The sequence below is a fragment of the Prionailurus viverrinus genome, chromosome B1 (genome assembly GCF_022837055.1).
Source record: "Prionailurus viverrinus isolate Anna chromosome B1, UM_Priviv_1.0, whole genome shotgun sequence".
NCBI classification, from domain to species: domain Eukaryota; kingdom Metazoa; phylum Chordata; class Mammalia; order Carnivora; family Felidae; genus Prionailurus; species Prionailurus viverrinus.
The window spans coordinates 117,342,343-117,370,082 of record NC_062564.1 but is presented as its reverse complement, the minus strand read 5'-3'; the positions used below and the strand labels follow the sequence as shown (position 1 = coordinate 117,370,082).

At 37.2% G+C, this 27,740-nt stretch overlaps 1 protein-coding gene across 2 annotated transcripts in view; it reads left to right on the top strand.

Moving 5' to 3' along the window:
- GSTCD (glutathione S-transferase C-terminal domain containing) overlaps positions 1-22,379 on the top strand; it is a 133,900-nt gene extending 111,521 nt beyond the window's left edge. The window contains exons 9-12 of one of the 2 annotated variants that reach the window (XM_047855449.1): positions 11,147-11,280; positions 13,651-13,681; positions 16,969-17,038; positions 19,864-22,379. In XM_047855449.1, coding sequence (XP_047711405.1) covers positions 11,147-11,280; positions 13,651-13,681; positions 16,969-17,038; positions 19,864-20,000 — 372 coding nt within the window. In that variant the 3' untranslated portion in view covers positions 20,001-22,379. The remainder of the gene's footprint in view (positions 1-11,146; positions 11,281-13,650; positions 13,682-16,968; positions 17,039-19,863) is intronic. The other variant, XR_007151498.1, reaches the window with a different exon arrangement.
- The last annotated feature ends 5,361 nt before the right edge of the window (positions 22,380-27,740 follow it).

Sequence of the window (27,740 nt, the reverse complement as noted above, 5' to 3'; positions counted from 1 at the left end):
CCCCACATGGGGCTCCAAGCTGAGAGGGTGGAACCTTCTTGGGATTCTCTTTCTCTCTCTCTCTCTCTCTCTCTCTCTCTCTCTCTCTGCCCCTCCCCTGCTCACTCTTTCCCTCTCTCAAAATAAATAAATAAACTTAAAAAAGAAAAAGAAGAAAATCTTAAAGATGACATATAGGACATCACCTGAGAAAATGCAAGAAAAAAAGACAAAGAAATAGAAACTGATATAAGCATTTTTTTAAAAAATATTAAAGATTCAGTTCGTGAAACCCAATACCTCAAGAATAGAACTAGAAAGAGAAAACAGATAAAATAGTGGAAAGGAAAATATAAAAAAACTAATAGAAGAAAATGTGTCAATAATGAAGAATCCATTTCTCTTGACTTAAAAAGCCCACTACTACAAAGCTATAGCAATCAAAACAGTATGGTGCTGGCACAGAAATAGGCACATAGATCAATGGAACAGAAAGAGAGCCTAGAAATAAACCCACATTTGAATGGTCAATTGTACTACAACAAGAGGCAAGAATATACAATGGGGAAAAACAACCTCTTCAATAAATGGGGTAGGGAATACTGGACAGCTACATGCAAAAAAATGAAACTGGACCACTTTCTTACACCACATGTAAAAATAAACTCAAAATAGATTAAAAACCTAATCTATTATCATAGATTATGCCTATCATAACATAGGCAATAATCTCTTTGACATTAGTCATAGAAACATTCTTCTAGATATGTCTCGTTAGGCAAGGAAAACAATAGAAAAAATAAACTAATAGGAGTACACCAAAATAAAGCTTATGCACAGGGAAGGAAACCATCAACAAAACAAAATGGCAATCTCCTGAATGGGAGAAAATATTTGCAAATGATATATCTGATAAGGGGTTAATATCCAAAATATATGAAGACCTTATAAAACACAATACCAAAAACAAAAACAAACAAAAAAATCTGATTAAAAATGGGCAGAGAACCTGAATAGACATTTGTCCAAAGAAAACATAGCGATGGCCAACAGACACATGAAAAGATGCTCAACATCACTAATCAGGGAAATGCAAATCAAAGCCACAATCAGATATCATCTTATGCCTTTCAGAATGGCTGAAATCAGGAAGACAAGAAATAACAAGTGTTAGTAAGGATGTGGAGTAGAAGGAACCCACATGCACTGTTGGTGGGAATGTAAATTGGTGCAGTTACTGTTGAAAACAGTATGGAGTTTCCTCAAAAAATTAAAAATAGAATTACCATATGATCTAGTAATTTTACTGCTAGGTATTTGCCCAAAGAAAATGAAAACACTGTTTTGAAACGATATATGTTTCATATGCACCCATATGTTTATTGCAGCATAATTTACACTAGGCAATATATGGAAGCAACCCAAGTGTCCATCCATAGATGAATGCATAAAGATACACACACACACACACACACACACACACACACACACACACTGGAATATTACCCAGCCATAAAAAAGAATGAGATCTTGCCATTTGCGATAACATGGATGGACCTAGAGGGTATTATAATAAGTGAAATAAGTCAGAGAAAGACAAAAACCATGATTTCACTCATATGTGGAATTTAAGAAACAAAACAAATGAACAAAAAAGACAAAACAGACAAACAAAACAACAGACTCTTAAATACAGAGAACAAACTGGTGGTTTCCCAGAGGGCAGGGTGTGAAATAGATAAAGGTGATCAAGGGTTCACTTATCTTGATGAGCACTGAATAATGTATAGAATTGTTGAATCATTATATTATACACCTGAAATAAAGATAACACTGTACATTAATTATACTCCAATAAAAAAAAAAAGCCCACTTGAAAAATGACCCAAACCAAGGCATATTGTTTTGAAATTTTACTACACCAAGGATGAAAAGAAGTTCCTAACAGTTTCCAGAGAGAGAAAAAAAGGAGGAGCCATATACCAAAAATTTGGAATTTGGCATTTTGATGCCATCACATATCTCAGTAGCAACTTAGAAAGCTAGAAGACAGTGAAGCAATACCTTCAAAATCTAAAGAACAATTTCCAACCTAAGATTTTATACCTTATCAATCCATCAATCAAATGTGAAAGTAATAAAGAAAATTTCAAGGTCTCAAGAAATGTACCTCAGGAAACTCCTGGAAGATATGCTTCACTAACACAAGAGAGTAAATAGGAAAAAGGAATAAGTGGTATCCAACACAAAAGGGGCTGAAGAGAGTTCTTGGTATGCTGGCAAAGGGACTCTCGGGACCAGAGCTAGGTAGAAGGCCTAGAGAGCACTGATCATTAGCTAAAGGTCAGAAAGCCCAGGAAAGAAAAATGGAACTGATTGATTACTTGGCAGTTTTCATATTAGTGGAAAGTTAAACAATAGGGCATTTTACAGAGGTTTTCAAATTGTACAGCACACTTTAGCTCAGTAGTGAACAGTATATATACACAAAGCAATAATAATAAAAACATTGCATAAACACTTAACTAAAAATTGGAGTTAATATTTTTTTAAGTTTATTATTTTTGGGGGGAGAGTGAGAGAGAGAGAGAGAGGGAAAGAGAGAATGAGCTGGAGAGAGACGGGGGGGGGGGGGGACAGAGGATCTGAAGTGGGCCCTTCACTGACAGCAGCGAGCCCCGCACAGGGCTCCAACCCATGAACTGCGAGATCATGACCTGTGCCTAAGTTGGACGCTCATCTGACTGAGCCACCCAGGTGCCCCAAATTGGGGATAATATTAAGAGAATGGTAAAAGGGAAAAAAGGTGTAAATGTAAAAAAATAAAACCAAACAGAAAAGAACCTCATCTCCCATAAAAAAAATCAATAAATAAGTCCTAATATTTATAAATCAAGAGATAGCAATGTACATTTGTTATATGGAAAAAGATACAGATTTCAGGAAAGAACACCAGTGAGTTGAGAAGCATGGGCTTCGGTTGCCAGACGTTCATTCAGGAGTAGAAGAGTATATAGAACAAGGGAACTTCTGTTATTACTGTACCTGCTTTTTAGTATTATTTGAATTTTAAAACCAATTATAATGTAATTGAACAAAAGTTTTGAAAGAGGAGGAACATGGGTGCACAGTTGAGACCAAACCTGCTTACATATAAAATATCTGGTTAAGAATCCTGCTTACATATAAAATATCTGGTTAAGAATCCTTTGAGAAGAGAAGGTGCAGAGCCTAATTGGGCTGGGAGAATTTAGAGATCATCCAGTTCAGCCTTCTCATTTTACAGATAGAGAAGTTGAGGAATGTAGCAAGTCAATGCGAGAACTGGACTGGAGTCCAATCTGTGACTTCTTGTTCACTCCCCACATCTCAGAAAGGAGCAAATGGGAACATCGAGAACTACAACAAAGTTTGGTGTCAGTTTGAGTTTAAATCATGGCTTCATCACTTGTGACCTTAGACCAGGTTTCACTAGCGAGGTGGCCTTAGACATGCTATTGAAAATGGAGATAAGAGCTACTTAACGTATTAAATTAAGAAAATAATTAAATGATTACATCAAGAAAATAATCAATGTGAAGATTTTGCCATCTAACAAATACTGAATACATGCTAATTCTGTATGGTTTTATAATTTCACAAGATTGTAGGACCAATGAAATTAATAAAATGAACGGGAATGTATTTGTAAAGAGTAGTTATCTAGGATGGACACCCTGAAATGTCTGAGTTAGGGTTCTTAATTTGTTGTGTGACCTGGAATAAACTTATTCCCTTTATTTATTTACCCTTTCTTGGCCTTTCTCATCTTAAAATAGTACCTACTTAGTTATTTGTGCACCCATGTTCACAGCAACACTATTCCCGGTAACCAAGAGTTGGAAGTAAGTCAAATGTCCATAGACAGGTGAATGGACAAACAATGTGATAAATACATATATCCAGCCTTAAAAAAGAAGGAAATCCTGTCCTGCTACAGCATGGATGAACCTTGAGGATGTTATGCTGAGTGAAATAAGCCAGTACAAAAAGACAAATACTGTATGATTTCTCTTATACGAGGAATGTAAGGTAGTCACATGCATAGAAATAGAAAGTAGACTGGTGGTTCCCAGGGGCTGATGGGAGGGGGCAAAGGGAAGTTGTTCAATAGTATGGAATTTCAGTTTTACAAGATGAAAAAGTTTTGGAGATCTGATTCACCACAATGTGTATACTTAAAAATGGTTAAGATGGGAAGCGCCTGGGTGGCTGAGTCGATTAAGCATCCGACCTTGGCTCAGATCATGATCGCTGTTCGTGGGTTAGAGCCCAGCATCGGGCTCTGTGCTGACAGCTCAGAGCCTAAAGCCTGCCTCAGATTCTGCATCTTCCTCTATCTCTGTCCCTCCCCCACTCGCACTTTGTCTCTCTTTCTCTCAAAAATAAATGAACATTAAAAAATGGTTAAGATGGTAAATCTTATGTGTTTTTTACGACAATAAAAAAGATAAATAAAATAGTTGTTCTACTTCATAGCATTGTTGTGTTAAACAACTAAATACATGGAAAGCACTTAACATAGCACCTTTCTCAATAAGTGTTAAATTTTATATTATTGATGTTAATATCACTCCCTATTTCATGAAAATGCCACTTGTTCTTTCCTCTGTGCCTGTGACTTCTTTGCTTTCTAAACTCCTTTCTATCCTATAAGGCCCTCCTCAAATCCCACCTCCTCCAGGACACCCTTCCTAAATTTTCCCTATCTGAATATCCCCTGTCCCTCCTTTGATTTTTATTTGTGCTTTTTTAATGGCACTTAACTTAATCTATCTTGTATTAGACAGATTTGTGTACTGTTTGTGTTTTACTCTTCTTTGTATCTGCTGTGAATCACAATGTTAGAGACATAAAATAACCAGAACTTTATGAGTTGTTTCAACCTGTATGATTCCCAGATTGAGTTGATTAATGTATTAAATAGTTTGGATCCAGTTGTTACTATCTCCAGAGCATAGAAAAGGGATCATATTTCTGATCTTTGTATTCCCAGCCACTACCATGATACCAGTATATACAAAATGCCTAGTAATTGTTGAATGAATGAAAGAATGAAAGAATGATGAATGAATGAATTGTGCGATTTCTATAACTGCAAGTAATAATTATAGGCCTTTAATGATTAATAACAAAGAATAGCAAATTAGTCAACAAAATCACTTTTCCTTCATGTTGCTGTAGAAACTCTCTACCTCAGCTGTCTCATGGGTTTTTTTTACAGTGTATTTCTTTTAATAAGGATTGAAATAAGATGCAAAAATTGAAATGGTTAATGTGAATCTTAAGGCTTAAAATTTATAGGTTTTTATCTGCATTCATTTTCCATTTTTCTTGTAAAAATTTACCACAAATATGGCAGGTTAAAATAACACAAATTTGGGGCGCCTGAGTGGCTCAGTCATTTAAGCGTCCAACTCTTGATTTCCGTTCAAGTCATAATCTCACAGTTCGTGAGTTCGAGCTCTGTGTCTTCTGAACTGACAGCATAGAACCAGCTTGGGATTCTCTCTCTCCCTCTTTCTCTGCCCTTCCCCTGCTTGTACGCATGCTCTCTCTCTCTCTCAAAATAAATAAGCTTAACATAAAATAACACAAATTTATTATCTTAGAGTTCTATAGGTCAGAAATCCAGTTGGGTTCAACTGGTTTCTCCAGTCCAGGTGTCATTAGGTCAAAGTCAGCTGTTAGCTTGGTTTGGCTCTTATCTGAAGGCTCTAAGGCAGGTTATTCAGGTTGTTTGTAGAATTTAGTTCCGTGCTGTTGAGGGATTAAGGTTCCTGCTCCCTTGGTGGCTCCGCCAGGATTCATTCTTAGGTTCTAGAGCTAGCTGTGAAAACAAGCAATTGTGGTTCAAGTCATTCTCATGCTTCAGATCTCTTTAACTTTTCCTCGTGTCTCAGCTCTCTTCCCACCTGAGAAAGTTCTCTACTTTTAAGGCCTCATGTGATTCTATTGAGCCCACCCATGTAAATCCAGAAAAATCTTGGCATTTAAGGTTCTTAATCTTAATTACATCTGCAAACACTCCTTTTTGCCATGTTGACAGGTTGCAGGTATTAGCATGTGGACATCTTTGGAGGCTAATTCCATCTACTACACCATCCAGTCTCTTCTTCGCCCTTAAAGTTTGTATAGTGATGTCGTTTCTCCTGTAGAATTTCCCACAATTTGTATTTTGCTGATCATATCCCCCTGGTGTTGTTTCACATAGTATCCTGTTCCCTGTATTGCCTAGAAATTAGATTTAGATTGTAAAGACATAATCAGATCAGGTTTACTTTGGGGTAAGACTACAGCATAGGTAGTAGTGGGTTCAATCTGTAGACACTTGTCTGGTTTTTCTCTTGGACAGTGTTAGCAGCGTTCGAGATCATCAACCCCTAGCCCTATTATTTCAGCAAGGATTTCAAAATGGTGACATTCTTCTAACGTTATCATTCCATCTTCATTTACTTGATTAACTGTTTGGTTATAGGAAAGGCTGGGTAAAACTAGATTCTTCCCCTGTATTTTCTGGTTTTCAAAGTGAGTTGGTTATCTACCAAAAGTGACCAGGTTTTTGTTTTTGTTTTTGTTTTTTTTCAATATGATTACTAATGCATCAATTTCATGTTTGAAATACTTCAATCCATTGCAGTTATCATTCTCACTGATGCTCAAATATTCCCATATTTGTTCAGTGGGAGCCCCTTGAGGTTGGCTCCTGAGTCCTTTTGATAGGACTTCAATAGAATTTGATAGTGTCTGTGCTTTCAGTATAACAAGACATCCCAGCTCATCTTGTGCATTTCCTGCCTCCTATCCAGCAGCAACTATTTCTCCACGAAGCTTCACATTCCTTTAAAGGAACATGGTATTTAGAGTACCACAATTTAGGTACTGGGGATAGTCATTGCTATTGGTTTGGTCTTTGTTTCCAGGCTTTAGTGTGGTCTGAGCTAGGCAATTGAAAAAAAAAAAAAACCATTGTGGTTTCACACTGACACGTCCAACTTAAATTCAGGACTATGGGATTTTAACTTAGCCTCATTTATCTATCTCCTATCTTTTTCTTCTTTCTCCTAGGCTTAAAAAAACTTTTTGTTGGGGCGCCTGGGTGGCTCAGTCAGTTGAGCGTCCAACTTCGGCTCAGGTCATGATCTCACAGCTCGTGAGTTCGAGCCCTGCATCAGGCTCTGTGCTGACAGCTCAGAGCCTGGAGCCTGTTTCAGATTCTGTGTCTCCCTCTCTCTCTGCCCCTCCCCTGTTCATGCTCTGTCTCTCTCTGTCTCAAAAATAAATAAACGTTAAAAAAAATTAAAAAAGCTTTTTGTTGTTTCATAATGACATCAGCAGATGTCTTATTTGTTTTGTCTCACAATATACACGTTTGAGTTCTAAGACAAAAATACAACCACCAATGATGATTACTGAAAATAGTTCAAGAATTTTTTGACATTATTTTTCATCTAATAATATCTACCATGGCCATGTAGAGAAATATTTTTCATTCCTTTTTAGAGCTGCAGAGTAAGCTACCAGTCCTCTGTCAATGGAAAATTGGCTTGTTTCCATTTTGTTGTTATTTCCAATATTGCCTCAATGAATAAGTCTTTTTATGTTTTGGCCAGTGTATCCCTTGAACAGATTTTTAGAAGCGAGATCACAAATTACACACGTAATTTTGCTGGATATTGCTAAATTCCTCCTCCAAGGGATTTTGACATTTTTGTGTTCCCACCATCATTGTATGACAGTGTTTTCCTATATACCCTGGCCCATAGACTGTCATCAAATTTTAGAATTTTTGCTACTCTAATAGGTGATAAGTGTTATCTTAACGTAGTTTAAATACTTATTTTTCTTATTTTGAGCAATATTGAATAGCTTTGGTTTAAGACATATTTGCATATTTCTGAATTGTCCAAATCTCTTGTCCATTTTACTATCAGATTATTGTGCTTTATTTTCAGAAGCTTCCTACGTATTAGGGATAGTAACCCTTTGTTTATGCTATAAGTTGCCAATTTTTTTCTCATTTTCTCATTTGTCTTTTTATATGTGGTTTTTGGTGTGGTGGTTTTTTTTGTGCCATTTAAATTTTTTTTTTTCATTTTTACCTTGTCAAAGGTAAAATTTCCACCCCTCTAGGTTATAGAGGAATTCACTCATGGTTATTGTTGTCTTGCATTTTAAATCTCCAGTCCATTTGGAATGTACTAGGTATGGTGAGAGGAAAGGATCTAATTTTATTTTTCATATGGCTGTAGGGTTAACCCACTATCACTTATTAAAAAGTCCATCTTTGGGGTGTCAGGCTGGCTCAGTCAGTGGAACATGTGACTCTTGACCTGAGGGTTCTAAATTCTAGCCCCACATTGGGTGTAGAGATTACTCAAAAATAAAACGTAAAATAAATTAAGTAAATAAAAAGTCCATCTTTTCCCCAGTAATCTGAAGTGCCACCTTTGTTTTATGCTAAATGTATTTTATACAAATATTCATGTTCAAATTGTTACATCGATCTATATCTCTCTTTATTATTTGCCTGTTATTTCTGACCTGCATTTGATAACAATGGAAATTAGGAGCATATGAAGCCATAAAACCTTTTAGGACTAAAATCTATTATGTAAATAGTTCTTAGATTTTTTTTAATGTTTATTTATTTTGAAAGAGAGAGACAGACAAAGCGTGAGCAGGGGAGGGGCAGAGAGAGGAGACACAGAATCTAAAGCAGACTCCAGGCTCTGAGTGGTCAGCATGGAGCCCAATGCAGGGCTTGAACTCACAAACCATGAGATCATGACCTGAGCTGAGGTCAGATGCTTAACCAACTGAGCCACCCAGGCACCCCAATAGTTTGTAGGTTTAGTTGCTTTGTTTAAATGGGGGAAAGCAATTCATTCATTTGTGTGTAGCAAAGAAAATGTGAACCTAAATAAAGAGAGATTCATAAAAGCAAATTGTCTAAACTTTTCTTAAGAGACTCAAGAGGGTTTTGTCAGGAAGCAGCCTGATGTAATTAATGCATGAGTTCAATCTCTGGGGTCAGGATCCTGCCCCTCAGGACCTGCTTTGTTGTGGGCATGTTCTTAATTTCTCTGAGCCTTGGTGTCCTTACTTCAGAAACGGAAATAATAAAATCTTTGAGGGTTGTCGTGAGCACAGAAGGATCTGCGTGCCATCACCCAGCCTAGTGCCCCCACATAAAGGGCATTCAGGGAGTGTTGTTTCTCTTTTCTTTCCCTTCAGGGGAAAATACGTCTATAATTTTTATGGTGAGGTTTTCTCTGGCTACTCATGAAAATAAGAACCGGTCTTATTTTTACTCTGCAAAACTGATTAAATAAAAGGGGTAGATGAGAAATCAAGGTTCTTTACTTCCAATACCTCTGTAATTGCTGCCTTCACTGGACAGCAGCCTTCCCAGGCTCTACTTTCAGAGTGAAACAGGAAAGGTGGATTGACAACAACCACAGGGATTTCTGACTTCTAAACTAATGTAAGCCTGGAGGGAGGGGAGATTCCAGAGAAGGAGTGAGAACAGAGATCTGGCTTTTCTCTTCTCAATACAACATTGCTTTTGGTTTTCCAGTTCAAGAGAGGAATCTGGCTTATGATACAATTTCCAGAAAATCTCCTCTTCATCTTGAAAGCCCCTACCTACCCTGAAGTCGAGAGATCTGTCTTTAGAAAACATAATTATAATCCAATACAGTTTGGTTCTGTCCAGAGTGAGATGGATATCTGAGAATTTTTCTGACAAAATGCTTTATTTTTTAAGATCCCCATATCAGATTTTCTTTCATAAAGTCCTATTTTGCTTTATTTAGCTTAATTTCACAAATGTCTATTTTAGATTGTGATACAATATAGATATATTTAAGGAGTTTGTTTGGAAAACATTTCAAAATCATTTTTGAAGTTTTTTAAATGAATTATTGAAGCCCTAATCAGACTTTAATTCATAATTTTATTCCTTTCTTTTAAAATAAACTCATTTAGGGGCGCCTGGGTGGCGCAGTTGGTTAAGCGTCCGACTTCAGCCAGGTCACGATCTCGCGGTCCGTGAGTTCGAGCCCCGCGTCGGGCTCTGGGCTGATGGCTCAGAGCCTGGAGCCTGTTTCCGATTCTGTGTCTCCCTCTCTCTCTGCCCCTCCCCTGTTCATGCTCTGTCTCTCTCTGTCCCAAAAATAAATAAACGTTGAAAAAAAAATTTAAAATAAACTCATTTAAAGTAGTTTTATGCATTCATCAATGTTAAGAACTTTTATATGAATATGAAAAGGCACTACTAAAAATAATTTGATCAGTTTTCACACAACATTGTTAGATTATATTCATGCAGCATTTGAGTGTTTTCAAATACATTTTTATTTAATTTTTGCGACAGCATTGTTATATGTCAATATTGTTAACATAGCTTATTTATACTGAAGCCCAAAGAAGTTATATTTTAAATGGCCCAGGATTTCCCAGACAACTACAGTTTGAGACTAGAAATTCAGATTTCAATCTAGTGTTCTTGCCACAGTGCTACAACCAAACTAAGTTCATAATTAGCAAAAGCATTAGGTTTAGACATGCATACATATTAAATTTTCCATAGTTAACGTAATGGCAGGTTTTCCATTGAATGAATCTTGTACTTCATTTGCAATATTCCATTTGTAACCTTGCTTAGTTTTCTTGCTTAGTTTTCTTATGGATATTAACTAGTCCTTTGGTATGTCCAAATGAGAACTATTTAAAATATTATGGAATAAGATTCTGGTAACTTGAAACTCTCAGAGGATCAGTCCTCACAAAAAGTTAAAAAAAAAAAAAAAAAAAGGCGGGGGTGGGTGGGTCCTGGGTGGCTCAGTGGGTTAAGCCACTGAGGATTTCTCAGTCTGTGAGTTCAAGCCCTGCCACAGATTCTGTGCAGACAGCTCAGAGCCTGGAGCCTGCTTTATATTGTGTGTCTCTCTCTGCCCCTCTCCTGCTTATGCTCTGTTTCTCTCTCTCTCAAAAAGATAAATAAGTAAAAACATTGAAGAATTTTTTTAAACAAAGTTAAAAAAAAAAAAACAAAAAAGAAGGCACAATATAGCCCTGTTGGTCAAGAAAGAACTTAGTCCCTGTGTCCGGTTTTGTTTTCCAGGTGGCATTGCATGCTTGTGGAGTGGCAACAGACATGGTGATTGAGCACTGCATCAAAACGCGGGCTGCCTTTGTCACATGTCCTTGCTGTTACGGTTTCATTCAGAACACCTCAAAGTTTAATTTTCCAAAAAGGTGAATTTTAGTGTTCTACCTAAGGCACCAACGTGGGGAATAAAGTAACATACAAAACTCATTCGATACGAAGCTGCAGTGAAATTTCAGTTTTGAGCTCATTTCGTCTTTCCCCAAAGGCAGGTATTATTTATAAATTATATAGGGAAAAGACGATCTCCTCTATGGCTTCTCCTTGACTTTTCTCTGGATCCGGCTCCAGAGAACGCATTTAGAAGCAAGTCTAAGGGTGAGCCGACTAGGAATCTGATGGCTTCGGCACTTCTCGTCACCTGCGAGAGGCAGTAGGTGTAGTGGTTGAGTGCGTAGGACCTGGCAGTCTTCTGCCTGGGTGCAAAAATCGGCTCCTCAGACTTTTACACGTTGTTTCACCTCAGGCAATTTTTCTTCAACTCTTTTTGCTTATGTTTTCTATCTACAAAATGGAGGTCATAACAGCAACGTCCTCACGGTTTATGTAAGAATTGGATGATCTATGTGTAAAGCACTTAGAAGCAGCATAGAGTAAGCATTCAATAAAATGTGAGCTGTTGCCAGTTACAGTAGCAGCAATAGTATTTATTTATTTATTTATTTATTTATTTATTTATATTTAAATCCAAGTTAGATAACATACAGTATACTCTGAGCTTCAGGAGTAGAACCCAGTGATTCATTTCTTACCTCTGACACCCAGTGCTCATCTCAATAAGTGCCCTCCTTAGTGTCCATTTAACCCATCCCCCCTATTTTATTTTTTTAAGCTAATGTCTTTACTTATTTTGAGAGAGAGCTAGAGAGCAAGCAGGGGAGGGGCAGAAAGTGAGGGAGACAGAGGATCCGAAGTGGGCTCTGTGCTGACAACAGAGAGCCACATGAGGGGCTCCAACTCATAATCCATGAGATCATGACCTGAGCTGAAGTCAGACACTTCACTGACTGAGTCACCCAGGTGCCCCTGAGCATTTTTAAGATAGAATAGATTAAATACGTTCATTTTGAAAATTCTATCCCATAATGTGTCAAAAAAAAAAAAACCTTCTTGATCATTTGCATGATTACTTTTAAAAATATTGGAAAATTTCCATCAGAATTTATACTTATAGGCTCTGAGTAAAGTAACAAAATACAAAAAAATAGCTTTCTTTTACTTTTTGAATTTTTTTCTGTATTTCATTATTTTGTTGTTTACCACAATTTGCTACTAGTTGAGAGAAAACCAAAGAATTTTGGAAAAGCAAATAATAAAATATAACTTAAGGTTTATGCAATAGCTGAAATGTCTCTTTATTCTGAACCTATACAGATAAAATGTTTGTTTTACAACCCATCAAGAAATCTGTAAGTCTAGCACTATAAAGATTCTTAAGAATGCTAGTTTGAGTTATTCAGCCCGTGGTTTCACTTAATTTTAAAATCTTACTTTAGTGTCTGTCAACATTTTCATATCTCTGTAAATTTATTGATACTTTCTCCTTTCGTCATTGGAAAACTACTCCTCGGCCATTATCCCCCTCCCCTAATCACCCCAAGGTCAGGTACCAGACAAGTAGGGACAGCCCTGATCTCCAAAGCCACTGACATTATTCAAGCTAGCCAGTCCTAAGCTTGCCCATCCTGCCTTGCCATCCCTTCCTGTGGAATTCCCTGATAAAGGCTCCTGCCCACATTTTATCCCACTCCCTCTGCCTTCTAACCAGCCTGGTACTTTCCCATGTGGCCCTGTGTGGGATACCTTCTCCTCTTGGGAAATGTGAGGAAAAAACTATCTTTCCCATGGCAATCATCCCCTCATCTGTTGGCTTCAGCACCCCTGAATAGCAGTAAAACCTACGTTTTAAAGCACCTGGATCTGGGGCGCCTAGATGGCTCAGTTAAGCATCTGACTTCACCTCAGGTCGTGATCTCATGGTTTGTGAGTTCAAGCCCCACATCCAGCTCTCTGTGCTGCCTGCTTCAGGCCCTCTGTCTCCCTCTCCCTCTCTCTCTGCCCCTCCCCAGCTTGTGCCAGTGGGCACACATGCTCACTTGTGCGCGTGTGCTCTCCTTCTCTCCCAAAATAAATAAACATTAATTAAAAAGAAAACACCTGGATCTGTGTGCACCCATGTGGGAAAGAGAAAAACAAAATGGTTGTGTGTCTCTAATAGTCTAAACAATCTTTGAAAAGTTCTTTAAAATTAATAACATACTGATAGCATGCCTTTGGCTTTTCTTAAAGACTTTTCAAACTGGTATAGTTTTTAGTTTAGGATAGCATTATGTACTCCTCAGATAAAATATGTATTTTTGTTTATATTTTCTTCTATGTAGAAATATAGATTATTCTATTCCTAATCTTTGGTTTCTCTACTATTTAAAATAATGACTCTTTTTTCTTTTCTATTTCAGTGAACAATTCAAGAAAACTTTATCGTACAAGGTAACCTCAAAAATTTCTAGAGGTCTTTCTAATATACTTTTTATTCCTTCTTTATGTTTTTCCTCTCTCAAATTTCTAATGGGATATGTAATCTATAGTTACCTTAGAATTACTCATTAACATCTAATACGGTGTCGGGGTGGGGGGGTTGCTTTCTTTTGGGGTGGCTTTTTTTTGTTTTGCAAATCAAGATTAATGTCCAAATAGGTGGCAAGATTCGTGAAGGGTCTGAGAGTTTACCCTGCAAGCTAACATGTTAGCCTGCCACAGTTTCATGGATGCTGACAGATAGGAGACTTCTGAGTCAGAAACACAGAGTAGCAGCCAGACTATCATCATTTTTGCATTGACCTCCTGAGACCCAGTTCCCACTGGGCAGCACAAAAAGGGCCCAGTGACACCCTCACACACAGTGAGTTGCATTACAGGAGAGGAAAACTGAGCTTAGAAAGCCAGATGTCTTAAGATTTAATCTTTAAGCCCTTTGCTCCAGAGGGAGACAGTATGTAGTTTCCAAAGCTGCTCCCTATATAAACATCTTTGAGAAGAGGATCTAGAACACAGGCAAATTTTTCTGTAAAAGGTCAGATAGTTATAAATATTTTGGGTTTTGTCAGCCACTTAATAATCTCCCACCAATTATACTTTGTCCTGGTCATTGTTGTTGCTTTTGTTGGTGGTGGTTTACAATCCTTTAAAATTGTAAAGACCATTTTTAAGTTGAAAGCCATACCAGAAGAGGTCATAGGCTGGATTTGGCCTGCGGGCCACCATTTGCCACCCCCTGGTCTGGAACCAAGGGCACGAAGAAGGCATGAAGAAACACAAGAGACCCATGGAGAATTGTCTCTCAACAGCAGTCAGAACACTACATAGTTTTGAGTCACCACTCTGAGCAAAACAGTTTTCCAGCTTTCTAAATATCACTGGCTAACTAATTGGTCCATAACATGGCATGATGCAATACAAGAAATGGGGATGAAATTTGCCAGAAATAAATAAATAATCCTATTAGAACTTGATAAATTACTTTAGATTCTTAGTTCACTTCTTGCACATGTATAAAAATATATAGTCTCATTTTGTGTGCCAGCACGCATCTTTCAAGATTTTTCGTTCTCCATCCAACAGTGAAGTAGTGAGGGACTACTTGTACCACCTTGGCACATTTATCTCCTTCACCTCTGTCTCCCACCCTCTCCTTTCCCCTCCCACCCCCACATCTGAGCATACACAGATACCTATGGAGGGGAGAGGAACTTGAGTGTTCATGCTTTCATCCAGAACCAGACTTTTCTGGTCTTTCCCTATTGGATTTAAAGTTTGTATGTCTTAGGGAACTATAGGGTTTTGAGGGAGACATTAGGACCCCAGGAACTTTATTTTCATAAGACTCAAAACACCTTACCTTTCTCTTACAAGGCCCTGCCAGCCTGCCAGTAAAATAGACAATGAGTTGAAAAATAAACACAAATTAGGTCCCTGTTTTTAATCCATCTTTGAGGGATGATAGCTAAAAGCAAACTGAGAGGATGTGTGGAAAAACCTAGGGCAGTGAAGACACAAGGTGCCACAGTCTCGCTGGCTAGAAAAGAATACAAAATTTCTAAATAATAGAGACAGGGCACCCAGTCTCTTCCAAAGAACAGAAAACTCGATAGTACCTAGTTCATCTTTGTCTCCCCTTTCTCCCACACCCCCAAAAGCTGCTTGGCCACCAGCCCTTTTGAGGGTCTCAGGTATAAAAGCTCTGGAGAGAAGTCTCAGCTTCTTGGATACTGTGGCAAGATGGTACCTCAGTATTTCTTGACTTAACCATGATGGGTGGCCTGCCAGCCAGAATTAAATGCAGGTAGTGCCCATATATATTGGGAGTCACTCTGGCCGCGTTTTTCTCCACAGTTCAGTTCACCAGCAAACCTTTACTGACTTCCTACTATGTGCTGTCCCCTTTCAGAGTTTAACTTCTATTGGGGAGAACACATACACAAATAATTCCAGTAAAATCTGGTGATGCTTATAAGGACAAGAGAAACAAACCCCATCTGAGATGATTGCCTCACCATTAAATGACTTTTAATTTTCAAATGCCATCAAGACAAAGGGCATGCTTTTTCTTGCCTTTTCTTCAAATTACATCATTCTAAATCCTTCTTGTGCCCCGTTGTTGATGCCAGTTCATGGCTGCTTAATAAAAGTTATTCACTTGAACTATTTTATTAGTGTCCTACCCATTGGCCATGAAATTTTATAGTGAGCATTACAGTGTTTTTTTTTAATAATGCATAAAATTTGAGACAGAGGTAACCCCTCAAAAAGACCTAACATCACACAGTCACTTCAATTACCTTATTAAAAAATGGAGGCCTCGATTGAATGTACAAAAGACTAAGGGAACAAAGAGGGATCGGAGTTCAACCGTTTGCTAAGTTGACAGGTGAGATCATTTACACCCTTGGAAACTGCAGCTGTTCTGAATGAACAGTTGTCATGGGACATTGAAGTCATCGCCACTCCGCCTGATCACTCACCTGTGGCTGCTTGCAGATTTCATAGTGCCTTACAGACTCATCAGCTCTCTGTCGCTATACAGCCTTGTTCTTTTTTGCATTAAGGCAGTCTTTCCTAAAATTAAGCAGAACAACTCTTTCTCCCACTCTCTCAAGTCATTGTTATGGTTGGCCTGAAACCCGAAATCGATACAGCCCCAGAAGCCTTTGGAAGTGAGAGGAGACAGAGTGAGCCAGCCTCCTCTCCTCCAAAGGGACAAAGGAAGAATCTAGAAAAGCGTAGGAGTAGCCAGCACTTTGCTGGGTATCCCAGAGAACTACAGAAACCACAGACAGTGATGATCTTCTACAGTATGTTAGTAGGAAGAAAAACCACTGAGACTGTCTTCTTGGAGCCACTAACCCGAACCCCAACCCTAACCCTAACCCTCGCCCCACGTTCCTGAGATTCAATTTTATTACAGGAAAAATACAAGTGAATTTTAGGTCTTTTAGTTTAACACATGATAATCACAAATTGTAACTATATTTGAGCTAAGAGCAACTAGTGAAATGGCCCTGAGGATTTTCCTTGCACCTGTTCCTAAGAACTGCATCTGAGGAACAGTCTGCTTGAAGGGAAAAAGTTACTGACTGCCATTTTCTGAAAATGTGTTTCTTTTAGAAGTATCATGTATGCAGTACTTTATTCAATTAAAAATGAGTGGTTTTTATAATTTTCACAATTTTGAAGAAGAAAAATAAAATAGACTCACATCCTATTGCTTTATCTTTTAGGAACACATGATTCTGTGCAGATTTGCGGATCAGACAGCTGTCCAGCTTCCAGCCCAGCGAAGGCTCATAGGTATGTGTTTTCACAGAGCAGCTGGTAAGTAGATTATATACAATATGCCTAGGAATGAATGGACTGTCTCTATATGGGGGAAACTGGTCCATTTATCAACAAGGAACCAAAGTTTGTTTTTCCCAGAAAAGGCAATCCATATTGAAAAGAGCTTTGTAACTGTAAGAGTATTTTATCCCATTTTTGTTAACATTAATACTTTTAAATTCATTTTCAATATTTGTACATTGTGTAGAATTATGTTCTTACTGTTATGAACAAACTGAAGGATCTGTCAAAAGCCACAGAGGAAAATAATAAAGATGGGAAAATCAACTACGCATGCCAAAATTAATGCATTAAAAAATATGTAAGCAAGGATGATAATGTTTTCTTTCTTGGTAAATGTATACTTGTGTATTATTAATCATACACCAGTTTATTTGACATCTGTACTAGTAAGCATTACCTTGGAATTGGAAGACCTACAATAACATTTCAAGTTTAAATAATGAATTTAAAGTCTTATCCAAGACTTCGCTTTAGAAAAAGAAATCGCATTTAGATGGACAACAGCGACTAACAGTGCACATTTAAGCATTGAGCTAAATGCCCTTACCCATCATCTCAGTAAATTCTAATGAAAATACTTATGGGATATGTACTTTTATTTAGACTTTACAGATGAAGGAACTAGGACAAAAGCCTGTCCAGTAGATGATGGAGCCACACTATGAACCCAAATTATTTGATTCCAGACATGAAGCTCCTATCCACTTTTGCAATGCCCCCCAGTTGTGGAGTCACATCACTGGAAGGCTGGATTCCAAAATTAGGGCTTGAGATGATTGAGTGGAGTCAAAAATAAAGCCCCACATTGAAGGCCATCATAGTATATTGGAAAACAGATGGCTATTTCTTTGAGCACCAAATGTGGTAATTAGCTTACATCCAGGGACTGTATTGTATGAGAAGTAGTTATCTTTAAACTCTAAAGTCAAAGTCAGCATAGCAAGATACACACAGTGAGAGAGGCATTTGAGACCTGAGGCTGAAGGAAGAAGTGATTTCTTTCTCTTTCTCACACTCTGGAGCATAAACATATGGAAAAATCTCTTCCTCTTTCCTGCATGCAACCTCTGTCCGTTTCCCACTCTTTTTCTCCTCCTCCGCTCCCTATTCCCAACACTTTGAGTTCATTGAGTGTACATTTGAATGTTCAGGGAGTGCTGGAAGGGAAGTTGCTGGAGTTGAACAGGAGGAGTAGCATCTGGCATAATCACTGGCATGAGGGGAGGGAAAGTCAGGTTCAAAGTCATAGACTCCATCAAACTTCAGCCTCTGTACTTTGCACGGGCCATACTTTTGTTCTATGAACATTTTAGGAGGCTTCCCAGGCCCCAAAAGGTAGACTACCAACAAGTGAGTTTCAGTTGTAAAGATACTTCAACATGTGAAAACATGAGATTCTTCTACGTAATAAAAAAGGAAAAATTAACTGGACTGGGATCCAAGCCAAGCATAAATGAACTGCAGTGTAAGTCCAGGGTGGGTACTGAAGGAATGCAGGGCATCTATTCTGACAGAGAATGTTTCATTTTAAACTTAAGAGTAGATGGGCGTGGGGGGAACCTTTACAGATGTCTTAAAGGACAAACAGTATTTTAAGAGAAACGTCAGCCACACGGATGTTGATGAACAGAGGGTGATTTCACCTGAATGGAATTCAAGACATCTCTCTTTATATCATTTCATTTCTAACATAGCTCATCCTTTTTGGCATAGGGGCTTTTAAGGAAAAAGTACAAAATAAATATTTTAAACCTGAGTGTCTTGTTGCCAATTCTTACCTACACATTTCACCTTCCACTGTTTTTCTGTCTTCCATAGACAAGGTTCTTCTGTCTTCCATAGAACTTCTCTGTTTCAGTTATCTGGCTTCACTTCTGAAGCTGTGTAAGTCTAGCAGTTTCTGCAGACATTCAAGTAAATTATTTAAAAATAATGTTCAGTCATTATTATAATTAGGAGGGAAAATGGAATGAAGTTCTGCATAGTCAGTAACCTTTTGGAGGATGAAGTTCATATATTGAATTTAGAGGAATTGAAAGAATAAAAGTAAACCTTAGCTTTGAATATATTCAACTTCAAATCATTTTTATTTCCAGACCTACCTGTAACATAGAAGTTAGCATTGGCCAAAGGAACACAAATTAGCTGCTTTGCCTGCCAGGCAGGTTTTCTTTTTTGTTTTCCAAAGATTACACAGAAAATTGAATACTACTATTTTACAGGGATGCAGGAGTTCTGAAAATTGATTATATTACACTCAACCTGAAATAACCAACACACTAAGAATTTTCGCAAATATTTTCCATTTCTCATTTTCCTTGCCCTAAAAATTCCAGGTTCAAATGTAGTATGTCTTTCAGATGTCTCATTGTTAGCATAATACTTCAAATATTATTAAAGATAGATGTTAGTTTTCCTTAATATTACAGGTAATATATTTTCATAGGGAATGCAGAGACCAGGTCTTTAAGTGTACTTTTAACCAAAGTGGGAAATAAGATCTGTAGTCTATATTTAGATTTATTTATGAATACATATTAAAAAGTGAGCATTCTCTAAACCATTAGCAGACACAAATCTGTGAAATGTCATATGTGATTGTCTTGCATCCATACCGATCAAGAATGAAGTTGAAAGAGACCAAATGGGGCTTGGGAACAAATAGCATTCCCCATGTACTTGTGGATTTTATCACTGTGTAGAGTCCCTTAGACAAACTGAAATTGCACTGTTTGATGTAGGGTGTCTCATGATACCATTTTTCTGTATTTCAGGAAAACAGTGCATGTGCCTGGTGGATCTGGATCGAGCAAGAGCTGCAGAAGAACGTGGTTACTCCGTTCAAGTAATATCCATGGAGCCGGAGAGCTGCTCTCCCAAAAATAACATGATCGTGGGAGTCCCCATTTAGAAGGAGATATTCCCATTTGATGTTTTGCCATCCGTTTTCATGATGAAAGCCCAGTGGCATTTAGGAGGTTCTTGGCATAACTAGAAAACAGCATTAGCCATCTTGAACTTATTGTGCTCAGGAAGGAGAGCAGCAGGAAAATCATGGAAGAAAGGCTGCCTGCAAAGCATCACAAATGCTCTTGTAATGTATGATTAAAGGACCGCTGGTTTTCATAGTGAGAATCCCCTGAAGTCCCAGCTGCCAACAGAATAATACTCGGTAGTGGAGGTTCCATCCCTAGAATAACAATTTCCTTCTCAGCTCACAGCTTTTCTGATCTTGCCAATGTGATGTTCAATTCAAAACAATGAATCGAAGCCTTTATAATCATTGCAGCCTTTGTAACCATTTAGATATTCAAATGGAGGCCACAACTAGACTCAGTGGGGTTTGCTGGTTGGCTGGTTGTATTTTTAACAACTGGTCTTTTTCTATAATTTTAAAAAATATCTCATCAGGCAATTACAGTGTGGTTAACTTTTTAAGCTAGGGTGAGTTGGATTTGTATCTCATTTCATACACTTCCTTGAATATATTTCCCATAAATTACCAAATGAGATCATCACTGGTTCAAACATTTTATATGAAGACATAAAATAATAGCAGCAAATCTCCCATTATGGAAACATGTAACTTGGACATAAATTCTAACTAATCAGTAAACACATTGATCGATTGTTTCAAATTTATAAATAATTATTGAGGATCCATTATTTTCAAGACCTGGCTGACATTCTTCTAAGGGTACAAAGATGAGTTGCAAGAAACATGATGCCTTGTCTATGGAATAACCATGGAAAAGAAAAATTAACGAATTAGTTAAGTTCTGTATATCATAATATAATGTATGGTCACAAGATGTGTTTTCCAGGTATCATATCTTTTAGTTACGTTATTTTGGTAAGACATATTGAATATAGATTGGAGGTGGGAGGAGGGCAGAATTTGGAAGCTTATTTGAGTATTTCTCCCTTCTCACATTCTCCTATTCCACTAGCCAAAGTTTTGAAAGACAGATGGCATGTCCTTTCTCACATGCTGTTAATTATTTAACTTTTACATGTCCTAGGTTATTCCATCTGAGATGAGATTTATTTCATTGATTTTGATGTTTTCAACCCCTGTATGACACATACCAAAAGGAAAAAGAACTCTAATAAACAACTCTTTCCTCAGTGTGGGCTAAAATGTAGGAATAATTTATTCAGAGGAGGGAGGGATGAATTCTTGTTTTCTGAGATAAAATTTAAGAAAAGAGTTAATCATCAGCCCTGAGTATTTTAGTCATTTTTACCTATAGACACACCATGCTCTTGTATCCTGGGCTTTCTTTTTTAAATGAAGTTATAATTTACAGACAATAAAATAACAGATTTTAAGTGTCTAGTTTGAGAAGTTTTAACAAACTGCCATGCAACTGCCACCAGAAATAAGATATAGAGTATTTCCACCAGCCCAGAAAGCTCTCTGACATCCCTTTCTGTTCAGTTTCACCTACCCCACAGACAACCTCTTTCTGATTTTTGTCACCCTCTATTTTTTCTGTCTATTTTCGTCTTTCATATAAATTAAATCATTTAGTATGTAGTCTTTTGTGTCTGGCTGCTTTTGCCCAACATGGTATTTTTTGGGAAATACCCACATTGTTATGTATATCAATAGTTTCTTCTTATTCTTAAGTAATACTCTATTATATAAATTTATCAGAATGTATTTATTCATTCTCCTATTGGTATTTATTTGGATTATTTTCACTTTGAAAATATTACAAATAAGGCCTATGAATATTTTTGTACAAGTCTTTTTGTGGACATATGTTTTCATTTCTCTTGGATAAATACCTAGTAGTAGAATTGCTGTGTCATTAAATAAATGAGTGCCAATTGCCAAACAATTTTCCAAAGTGGTTGTACCATTTTATATTCCCACCAGCAATGTATAAAAATTCTAGTTCCCCACATCCTCATAACATTTGATATTTCAGTCTTTTTTACTTTAACCATTCTAGTGGACATAAAATAGTATCTCATTGTGGTTTTAATTTTCATTTCTCAGATGACTTAGTGACATTAAGCATCATTTGTAAAGTTAATGTTTAAGTCTTTTACTCATTTTTAAAATTAGGTCATTTGTCATTTTTTATTGGTGGTTTATAAAGAGTGCTTTATATATTCTGGTTAAGAGTTCTTTGTCAGATATATGTATTGAAAATGTTTCTCCCAGTCTGTGGCTTATCTACTCATTTTCATAATGATTGTTTTAATTTTGAGGAATCCTAATTTAAGTGTTTTTACTGGTTAATATTTTCTGTGTCTTCTATAATAAATCTTTACCTACTCTGGCATAATGAAGATTTTTCCTGTGTTTTCTTATAGAAATGTTACGGTTTTAGCTTTATACATTTATGTCTATGACCCATCTCAAATCAATATTCACATAGAGGTAAGTAGGTTTTGAGGAATATACATTTGTTTTAGCACCATTTATTTAAAAACCTTTTCCTTTCCCATTGGATTGACTTGGCAACTCAGTTGAAAATCAATTAATATATACGTATGAGTCTATGAAGTCTTTAGTCTGTTCCATTAATTTTTTTGATTACTGTAGCTTTATAGTAAGTCTTGAATACCAGTTTTCTTTTTCTTTTTTTAAAGATTTTAATTTTAAGTTATCTCAATACCCAGTGTGGGGCTCAAACTTACAACCCAGAGATCAAGAGTTGCACCCTCTACTGACTGAGTCAGCCAGGCGCCCCACCCATTTTATTTTTCATTGTCCATATTGTTTTGTTGTTCTAGATCCATTGTGTTTCCATATAATTTTTTTTAATTGGCTTATCAATTTCCTTAAAACAAAAATAGCCTGCTGAGAATTTTGGTATTGTCTGGATCTTTAGATCAGTTTAGGGGAAATGAACATATTAACAATACTGAGTCTTACGATCTATAAACCTAATATATCTTGCCATATATTTAGATATTCTTTACTTATGTCCACTAATATTTTATAATTTTCAATATAGATGTTTTATTTATTATTATTTGATAGTTTTGATGCTGTTACCTAAGTTTTTTACGTGTTGTGCCACTACTCAGAATAGCCTCCTCTTATCCCTCCCATTAACTTAGGCTCATTCACCTTTCTGCTCTTAGACCTGACCTCCCAAGGGAAGCCTTTCCTAACTTCCCTGGAGTTAGGTACCTGTTACAGAATGTGTGCCATCTGGAGGAGTCTTCTTCACCCACCCCAATTGACTCAAAGCACCCCCCTCCCAAAGACCGTATGTTAAGTATGGAGAATAAAAAAGGAAGTGACTCCACTGTTTTCCCACCCTTGTTCTCAGGCGTGGAATTCTCCAACTGTGATGGCTGTGGCTAGTCATAGATATGGGTATTAATGATTGCCCTTAGGGCATGAGTTTTCTGTGTAAATCCTTTCCAAGGCTCCTTCTCAGCCAGGGCAAATAAAAGAGGTTGGATGCTGGCAGCAGGAAGGTTGTTGCAATGACAACAATCCCAGCAAGTGACCTGGTTTCACCCCTACACTTGTCGATCAAAAGCAAAGCTGCTCCTCACTGATCTCTCTCCCCCACAGTTGTAATATTAGAAGCCAGAGATCATCTTTCATTGACTTTCAAGCCTGGCTCAGAGATAGAGATGTATAATTATTAATGACTAAACAATTTTATCTTATTTAGGGAGACATTTCAGACATACTAGAAACCAAAATGTTTTCAGAGCACACATGCAAAATAGCATGTGAATAGCAATAATTAAACATTTCATCTCATTCTCAAGATTTTCACTGCAGGTGTTATCCTCTCCATGGTTCAAGAAAATTGCCATTAATAGAATTTCCACATATACATGTTTTTCTATTGGCTTTCATAATAAAGTTAGAGATATGTTCCTGTGGAAGCAATATAATTAAATCATTAAAAAGGAAGCAATACTTTTTTTTTAAGTTATAATTTTTAAAAAACAGATTCTTGGGGTGCCTGGGTGGCTCAGTCAGTTAAACGTCCCACTTTGGCTCAGATCATGATCTCACAGTTCATGAGTTCAAGCCCTGCGTCGGGCTCTGTGCTGACAGCTCAGAGCCGGGAACCTGCTTAAGATTCTGTGTCTCCCTCGCTCTCTGCCCCTTCCCCACTCGTACTCTGTCTCTCTGTCTCTCAAAAATATATAAACATTAAAAAAAATTTTAAAAACAGATTCCCAATACAAAGTAGTTAGGCATTTTTTTCATGTTTATTTTTGAGAAAGAGAGAGAGAGAGAGAGCAAGTGGGCGATGAGCAGAGAGAGAGATAGGGAGACAAAATCCAAAGCAGGCTCCACACTGTCAGCACAAAGCCCAACATCACAGGCTCACACTCATGAACCATGAGATCTTGACATGAGCTGAAGTGATTGAGCCACCCAGGTGCCCCAGTAGTTAGGCATTTTTGAATAGATATTTTTTATACACCAGAAATACATGTCTTTAGAAGACACGGCTAAACAAAAGGAAAAATTTTTACATCACTGTTACTACTTTGCTTTATATCTTCGTAGACTTTGCTCTATACACACACAGACACACAGAGAGATGTAACAAACACTAATTCAGTATTTAATATTTGCTAGGCAATTTTCGAAGTCCTGTGTTAATAATAACTCATTTGGAATCCTCATAATGACACTAAGAGCTAGATACCATTAATGATCTCATTTTATAGAAACTAAGGCTAATGTTTCATGGGAACAGCAGACCCAGATATGAACCCAGCTAGTAATTGGCAGAGCTTAGAATCTATTTCAGGCTCTTTAGCAATCCTATTGGGATTGGCTGAGATATGCTATAGTAACAATATCCCTCTGCCTTTTGAATTTCTACGTAAGAAAGATGTATTTTTCACTTGTACTATATATCCATCCAAGTCAGCTATGACTCTGCACCACGTTATCTTTACACCTGACCAAGAAGACTTTTAGGAAAGTAGCTGGTCTCATGGAAAAAGAAAACAGACGTGGCAAACTACCAGCTAGCTACTGCTCAGATTCTGCTCAGATGTGATATACTTCACTTCCCTCATTTTGTTGACTAAAGCAAACTACACAGCCCCTCCAGCATTTTACAGAGTGGAGATGTACAACCTTGGTTGAGGTTGGTTACAGATAATTGCAAACAATAATGTAATGTACCACCAACAGTGTAGTTGAAGGAGGAAGAGAAGAGGAGGAAAAGGAAAAGAGGAACAGAAAGAAAAGGCCATTGCATCTTCCAGTTTGGAAATAGAGATTCTGAATGCAATTGACTTGGAGTAGGGCATTTTATTGAACCCATCAAAGAAAAAAGACATGTACTACACGCCTTGTTCTGTGGACCTTTCACACTTACTTTTGGAAAAGAAATTTCCAGAAAAACACTGAAAGGAGTTATTTTCTATTATTATACAAGATTGGAGAAACTTTTATTAACTGGAGTTTCAGATTTGCAAATTCTGCATCATATATCAAAGTGCTTGATCTGTAATGCCAACTATTCCTTTAGGTAGGTATGAGATTTATTCCTACGAATGTATGATGATTCGTATTCCTACACCCTTAACCAGGCATTATCAGATTTTTGCTTTAATCTCAGCCAATTAGATGGGCAAAAATGCTATTTTGTTTTGATATTCATCCTTGAAATCCTTCATGTGATTGCATACTTTTCACATGGTTATTGACAATTTATATTTTGTGAATTGGCTATTCATCAATTCATTAAATTAATCAACACATCTATTGATCTCTTGCTTTGAGGCCAAGTATTGCATCCATATTTCTTTTGTGTGTGTATGTTGTTTTTTGTTTTTTGTTTTTTGAGAGACAGAGAGAGAGAGTGCAAGCAAGCCAGGGGCTTAGAGAGAGAGAGAGAGAGAAAGAGAGAACCCCACAAGAGGCAGAGAGAGAAAGAGAGAGAGAAGCGAGGCTCACTCAAAGCAGGGCTTGTGATTTCACCCAAAGCAGGGCTCGTGCTCACCCAATGTGGGCACAAACTCACCCAAAGTGGGGCCCGAACTCCAGAACTGTGAAATCATGACCTAAGCTGAAGTCAGGTGCTTAACCAACTGAGCCCCCCATGCACCCTTGCATCTATATTTCTTACTCATTTTTCATCTGGTACTTTAATCTTTCATATAAAAATTAGTAAAGGTTTATTAATAGATTAAAGACTTTTTGTTAATTGCATTCCATTTTTTTAAATTGGCCTTTATGGAGAAAGGTATTGTTTTTGTTTTGCTACTAAGATTTCAAAATACAGGAACACCTGGGTGTCTCAGTCAGTTGAGTGTCTGACTTTCAGCTCAGGTCATGATGTTTCTAGATTCAAGCCCCTCTGTGCTGACACCTCAGAGCCTGGAGCCTGCTTCACATTCTGTGTCTCCTTCTTCCTCTGCCCCTCCCCTGCTCATTCTCTCTTCCTCTACCTCTCCTTCAAAAATAAATAAAAATAAAAATAAAATAAAATAAAATAAACAAAAATTTTAAATACACATTTGGTCACATATGTCACTCTTTTCCTTGTGATTTCTGGTTAGAAAGATTTTTCCCACCCAGTGATTTAAAAATAGCCAGCTGTATTTTTGGTATTCTAATTCTTTAATAGTTTTAGTTTTTACACTTAAATCTGAAACCCAGCAAGTATTTCTTCTGATGGGTGGTTTGAGGTCAAAATCTGATATTTTCATATTAGTTACTTTCACATATCATTATACAAATCCAACTTTTACCATTGATTTGAGAAGCGTTTTGCATACTAAGTATACTTGGGATATTTTTCACTTTTATTATTGTCTATTGAATTCTTGTACCAGAATCATGCTCACTAAATTATTATAGCTGTATAATACATTTTGACATAATAAGGTAAATTTCATTTTGGATGGCCATATAAAAGGTTTATGACCTGAGACACAGAGAAAGTTGTGAACTTCTTCTGAAATTATACCCTGTAGTTCAAAATAGACACACATTTTCCTAAAGAGGGGGACCATAGTTTTAATTAGATTTTCAAAAGGATACATGACCACAAATAACAGTAAGTATCACTGATCTAATGGAAGGGGAAATGTAATAGAATTCAGTGTTCTGCACTAAAGAATTAGCCACACATTAGAATCTTTTTTCAATATTTACAATAAAAGAATCATTATTTACTTTTTCATGGCGCTCTAAAGAAGGTAGGTTTTATTCATTTGTGTTCGTTCACTTTTACGTCTAGTTTACGTGACCCAAGTAACAACAGTTTATAATCAAGCAAGTAAAAACAAAATCTAGCAACACACAGCAGAGAATATTACTGGATGACTGATCTGAAGGGCCCTGAAAATTTCTGTGATATGAGTCAGATACTGTGTCAGCGTCTGTCACTTCCTAGAAGAAGGCTTTCTGCCCAACTAATCTGAAGTGGCCTCTCCTACTTCCTCTGGCTCCCCATAATACATCTGTGTGTATCTGTTACATGTTCCTCAGTAGAATCTAAGCTCCAAGCAGTCTGTTCTATCCGTCATTATACACCTTCAGCATTTACTCCAAAGTCAGGCACACAGTAAAAATTCAGTAAATACTTATAGAATGAGTATTATATTTTAACACTTTCCACGTGGGCTAAAAATATATATGAGGCTTCCCTTCCTCTCTGCAGACATATATCCAGGCATCAGGCATGTG